Source organism: Silene latifolia, chromosome 1, assembly GCF_048544455.1.
Source record: "Silene latifolia isolate original U9 population chromosome 1, ASM4854445v1, whole genome shotgun sequence".
Lineage (NCBI taxonomy): Eukaryota > Viridiplantae > Streptophyta > Magnoliopsida > Caryophyllales > Caryophyllaceae > Silene > Silene latifolia.
In genome coordinates this window covers 89,888,832-89,894,905 of record NC_133526.1, presented here as the reverse complement: position 1 = coordinate 89,894,905, position 6,074 = coordinate 89,888,832, and the positions used below count along the sequence as shown (strand labels likewise).

The 6,074-nt window shown below is 36.5% G+C and overlaps 1 protein-coding gene across 1 annotated transcript; it reads left to right on the top strand.

Annotated features, from left to right (window-relative positions):
- Positions 1–3,697: 3,697 nt before the first annotated feature.
- On the top strand, positions 3,698–4,907 carry LOC141650377 (uncharacterized). Its single transcript, XM_074458671.1, has 4 exons — positions 3,698–3,731; positions 3,868–4,196; positions 4,260–4,428; positions 4,678–4,907. Exons 1-4 carry the CDS (start codon positions 3,698–3,700, stop codon positions 4,905–4,907), a joined length of 762 nt encoding a protein of 253 aa, XP_074314772.1.
- The last annotated feature ends 1,167 nt before the right edge of the window (positions 4,908–6,074 follow it).

The following is a 6,074-nucleotide window of genomic DNA, read 5'->3' as shown; positions in this document are numbered from 1 at the left end:
ATAGGAATTCATAGTTGATTAATACTACCTAGTATGAGCTACGTCAAGACAGGAACGAGTTCAGGGGCAGAAACCGACTAGGAGTAGGCACAGTAGAAGGTACGTCCTCTGGAAGAGGCGCAACAGAAGGTGCGCCTGCTCTTAGGCGGGTTCTGACTGTGGAAGTCAGACTCGTTGGATTGTTACGGTTAATTAATTATGAAAATTGATATTAATTGACATTTGAGATATAAAATAAAAAGGTCGAAGACAAAATAATGGATTAAAATATTTTGAATGTGATTAATCGTCCCAAGTCCGACTAATATTAATTATTAATGATCAAGAGAGCGATATTAAAAACGAAATAATATGTAAAAGATGAAGGAATTAGAATTAATTTACGAAGATTGAATTAAGGGGCTAAATATTAATTATTACGCCTCCTGATAAAAGATGTGATGATCAAAGCGAACCAAACCGGCTAATATTGATTATTAGTGATCTAAATCAATTAGATTTAAAAAGAATTTTTATAAAATAATTAAAAGGAAATAACCTGAAAAATAATGTGATTTAAAAGAAAGAAAAGAAGAAAAGAATCAGAAAGAAAAAAGAAAACAGGAGCAAACAACTCAAATTGAAAGCAATAGAAAGAGCAACAACTGAAAGTAGCCTCAATATGAGGCGAACAAGGTGTATGTTCCTTCTGGTAGGCGCATCAGTTGGTGCGTTTTCTCTATCCATCGGATCTGGGCTGTTCGTAGAAATCGGTTTTAAAGCTTTGGTTTTTAAGAAAGAATAAAAAGGTTTTGACATAATATGATATACAAACGTAAACAAAAGGTCAAAAGTAATAAAACAATATTTAATGAGATACTACACACTCAGACTTACATGTTAGCGTCACGAGATTTAACTAAATCGGCTTTTAGTGGTAACTCGACTCGATTTAATTCAAGATGAAAGTGCCCTTAGTTATTAAGGAATTTAAGATTGATTTAATTAATTATGTCGGTGTGTAGTTGGTCAAATTGGTCGGTCATGCAAACGAGACGGGTACCACGATAGGAATCTGGCTTACGTGGTCGATTAATCAAGCACGTAGTTGTCAAAAAACAATAGCACGGTCTTGAATGCAAAGAGAGAAGAGAAGGGGCGGACACTCGCGTGAAAAAAAATGAGGGTGAAGCCCTCTATTTATATTAATCACGAGGAGTTTGGTTAGGAAAAGATATGGCGAAATAAGGAAAGGAAATAACTGACTTAGGACGAAGTTCGGAAACTTGGACCAAAAAAAAAAGCTATGGAAGAGGAGAATTATGTGTTGCGTCCCATAGAAGAGGCGCATCAGCCACTGCGTCCTCTCTCGGGTAATTTACTTTTGCGCAAGAAAGCTCGTTTGACAGTCTATTATTTTTTGGGCATAACTTTATTTACAAGACTCAGATTAAGGTGATTTTGGTGGCATTGGAAAGCTAAGAGAAAAATATAGGACTTTATGTGTAATAGTCAAGACCCAAAAAAATCGTTATCATATCGTAACATGGGCCTAAAGGTCGGTTTGTCGTATTTAGCTAAAATGAAATGCACATTTTGTAATGTAAACTTAAGTTTAGCCTAAGGAAATAACGTTGTGGATGTGGGAATTTGTATCCACAGGGGTTTTGAAAAAGGGAGTCGCCACCAAGTTTTAAGAAAAACTCGAAAACCATTTTAGAGAAAAGGATTCGTGTGTGGGTACGTGTTAGGAAGTCCGTTAATAAGACACCTAACTCCGTCCGTCGCAATGATGGCCTCTAGTTAGAAAAATGATGGCTAGTCGAATGAATTGTATTTGTTTAAGTGCAGAACACGTTTTAACCCTAACATGTGAGAGCAATTTCTAACTCATCTTTTAACGCAAAAACTATTTATCAAAGTGATTTAGTATGGAGACTCGTTGAGCTATTCTAAGCAGACATAAACATGAGCATGGCTTAGAACGGGAATGGGGGAGCCGTTGGGAGCTAAACTATTATAATAGTAATAATTGAATAAAACAATGAGCAAACAAGGTTAGTAACGCAATAAAACGAATTAAACCTAACGTAAATAACCTAATTAATTCATTCCATATCCTAGTCAAATTAATTAATTTATCAATTCGAATTAAATCCTAAATTCATTGCATGCATAATTAAAATAAATTAACTAATTATTTTACATACTAATCAAAACGACTAATCTAAATAATTTAACTCATATTCTAATCAAACCAAGTTAAATCTATTACCTTAATTCAAATTTCATGCATAAACAAACGACGATTAATTAACTAATTATCTACATGTTAACTAATTAATTAAGAAACAACCCCCCCCCCCCAAACAGACCCAAAAATCGTAAATTGTTAATTCATTAAGTACCTAGGATTCACAAAAGTGCTCCATTTATTACGAAGAGAGGATGAGAGAGAAACGTAAAGAGAGAAACCTCCCTTCTTTCTCTTAGTTAGCTTAGTCTTCAAGCAATGGCTTGGAGGTGATACAGATTACCAAAGATGACGTTGCTTGGGAGATTAAAAAAAACTAACAAAAACACACACAAAAATGTCGATTTCAGTCTGAATTCTAATAATAAGGGAAAATCGTATCATCGCCAGTTGCAATTTTCTTCCCAAGAGTTTGAAGATGACTTGGAGGTAATACTTGAGGAAGAAGAAATTGATCATGAAGAACCTGTAATGGCTCACCCAGAATCAACGAGAGTTCAACTGATGATACAGATTACCAAAGATGATGTTGTTGGGGAGATTAAGTTCTGGTCCTCCTCTATTTTCTGCTATGTTCTTGGCACGAATCCTCCAAGTTCTGTTCTTACGGGGTTCGTTAAACGGGTATGGCAAGCTCAAGAAATTGATAAAATTTCTTTTATGCCTAATGGTATTTTCCTTGTCATATTTAAAACTAAGGAACAATAACAATTTGTTTTGAAAAGTGGTCGTTTACTTTTCGATAATAAACCTGTTATTGTTAAGGAATGGAAACCTGATACTGAATTAGTCAAGCATGGTGTTAAACGTATTCATATTTGGATGAAATTATATGGCTTGGATGTTAAATACTGGGGATTGGAATGTCTTAAGATGTTGAGTAGTGTGGTAGGCAGTTTCATTAAATGTGATGAAGCCACCTTCAATAAGAATTTCTTAGGGTTTGTGATGATAATGATTGAAGTTGAAATTGGGCAAGAGTTTCCATATGTTATTTCTTTCCTCGATGAAAATGGGGTTAGTAAACAGCTTAAGGTGGTTTATGACTAGCTCCCAATGTCATGTACTGCCTGTAAAGGTTTAGGACATCTGGCTGAGAATTGTAGGAAAGGGATAACCAAACCTGTGATAAGGAAAGTTTGGAAGCCTAGGGTGGAACCTGCACCAAAGCAGAAAGTACCTCAGAAAACAGCCGTCAAAAAACCCGCAAAAGGCACTCAAAGAAAGCACCTATATAAGTTCATGTGCAGGAACCTGCTCCTAGGACACCAGTTGCATCAGGGGGGATTTTGAGTCCTGTAATAATACCACCAACCCCACTGGTGGAGAGCTCTTTACCTAGGAGGTTCATATCGAGGCTAATGAGGAATGATAAAGGTGAGAAGAGAATTTTCACTTCAGGTGGATTTACATCAGGTGGAATGACTTATGGAATCATTATCTCATTCTTTGCAGAAAACTAGGATGGGGATAATTAAGCATAGACTAGTTGAAAAAGGTGAGTCCAGTAAGTCCACATCTGAATATGGGTAGTTGTGGTATATGGAATGTTAGAGAAATGAATAACCCTACCAAACAGAAAAAAATAAAGAGATTTTTACATTTAAATAAAGTGGGGTTATTTGGTTTGTTAGAAACAGGAATAAAGAGTATTAGTGGGAATAAAGTTAGAGGTAATCTAGGTGATCAGTGGGCTACTTGCACCAATTCTAGCTTACATAAAGAAGGACATATTTGGTTATTTTGGGATCATAATTCTTATGAAGTTGACATTCTGGATGTTAAGACCCAAAGTATTCACACTAAGGTTTTGGATAAAATTAGTGGGGCAGTCTTCTGGTTTACAGTTGTGTATGGCTTCAACAAAAGTGCAGAAAGGGATCCATTGTGGGACAGCTTGAGATCTTATCACAGGCTGCTTAATGGACCATGGCTTGTTGCTGGGGATTTCAACTGCATTATGGCAAATAATTAAAGGATTGGAGGGGCTTCTAGAACGTATGCTGAGATGAGACCTATGCTGCAGGCTATTCAGGATTGTCACTTAGCTGATCTTGGTGCTAAGGGGGCTTTCTTCACTTGGAATAACAAACATGAATATGGTTCTAGAGTTTATAGCAGACTGGATAGGGTGTTCATGAATGTTGATTGGATGGATATGTTCTTTGATAGTTATGCCCATTTCTTACCTGTGGGTATGTTTGACCATTGCCCTTGCCTCATACATTTTGAAGAAGAATGCCATGGGAAAGGCAATACCTTGAAATATTATAATATGTGGTCCTTGGCCCCTAATTATAATAAAATTGTACGTTTTAGGTGGCAACAAAGAGTAAAGGGTACTCATATGTTCAGAGTTGTGAACAAATTGAAAGGATTAAAAGCTGGTCTCAAACAGTTGAATAGGGATTAATTTGCTGACATAGAAAATCTCACTCATGTAGCGGAACTGTCCTTGAATCATTTTCAGCAGATTCTGGTTGATGATCCATTGAATGAGGATCTTTGTCACTCTGAAAAAGAGTGTGCAAAGAATTTCGAGGAACTTCTGAAGGCCAGAGATCAATTCTTAAGACAGAAAGTAAAAGGTGATTGGATGCAACATGGTGATGAAAATATTGCATATTTCCATACTAGTATTAAGAGAAGAAAGGCTAGGAATAGAATATATTAGGTAAGGGACATACCTAACCAGATGTGTTCTACACCTGAGACTATTCAGAAGGCTTTTGAAGAATACTATCAGATGATGCTAGATTCATCAAAAGTGGTAAAGTCCATTAATAGAGGGATTGTTAAGTTTTGGAATTGTCTGACTCCTGAGCATTGTTCTATATTGACTGCTCCAGTCACTAGGGAAGAGATCAGGAATGCCATGTTTAGCATCCCTGGGACAAAGGCCTCGGGTCCAGATGGGTACAGTAGTCAGTTCAGGATAATTGGAGTATTGTAGGTGGGGGTGTCACTAATGCTATCCAAAGTGTATTCCCATCTGGGAAACTATTGAAACAATGCAATACCACAATTATCACTTTTATTACCTAAGGTGCCTATCCATGATACTGTAATGCAATTCAGGCCAATAGCCTGTTGCAATACTATGTATAAGTGTCTCTCTAAGGTACTTTGTACCAGACTGGGAAGATTACTTCCTGATATTATCAATCCTTCCCAGAGTGAATTCATCAAAGGAAGGGATATTGTTGGGAATATATTGATTTGCCAGGACCTGATAAGACTGTATAATAGAAAAAGTTGCTCACCAACAATCATGATGAAATTGGATCTACAAAAAGCATATGACTCAGTTGAATGGACTTTTATAGAGGATATGCTAAGAGCCACAGGTTCCCCTGAATAGTTTATCAAGATCTTGGTTCAGTGTTTTACTACTCCTGCTTACTCTCTACCGATTAATGGAGAGATTTTTTTGTTTTTTCAAAGGTAAAAGAGGACTCAAACAGGGGGGGTCCCCTCTCTCCCCTGCTCTTTACACATTGTCTGGACTACTTCAGCAGAATTTTAATGGTGACACAAAAACATAGCAAGTTCAAATATCATCCCTTATGCAATAGATTTAAATTTTCTCATTTGTGCGTGTTTTGCTGATGATCTCATTCTTTTTTGCAAGGGAGAGAGAGCCTCAGTAGAACTGATGTTACAAGCATTTGAGATGTTTTCTCAATCTTCTGGTTTGTCTATGAATTGTAGTAAATCAAATTTTTATTACAATGGCATTGATGAACAGTTGGTACAGAATATTGAGAGAGCCACTATCTTTTAAATACCTTGGGGTGAGTGTTTCACAAAAAAAGTTATCAGTGATGGATTGTAACAGGCT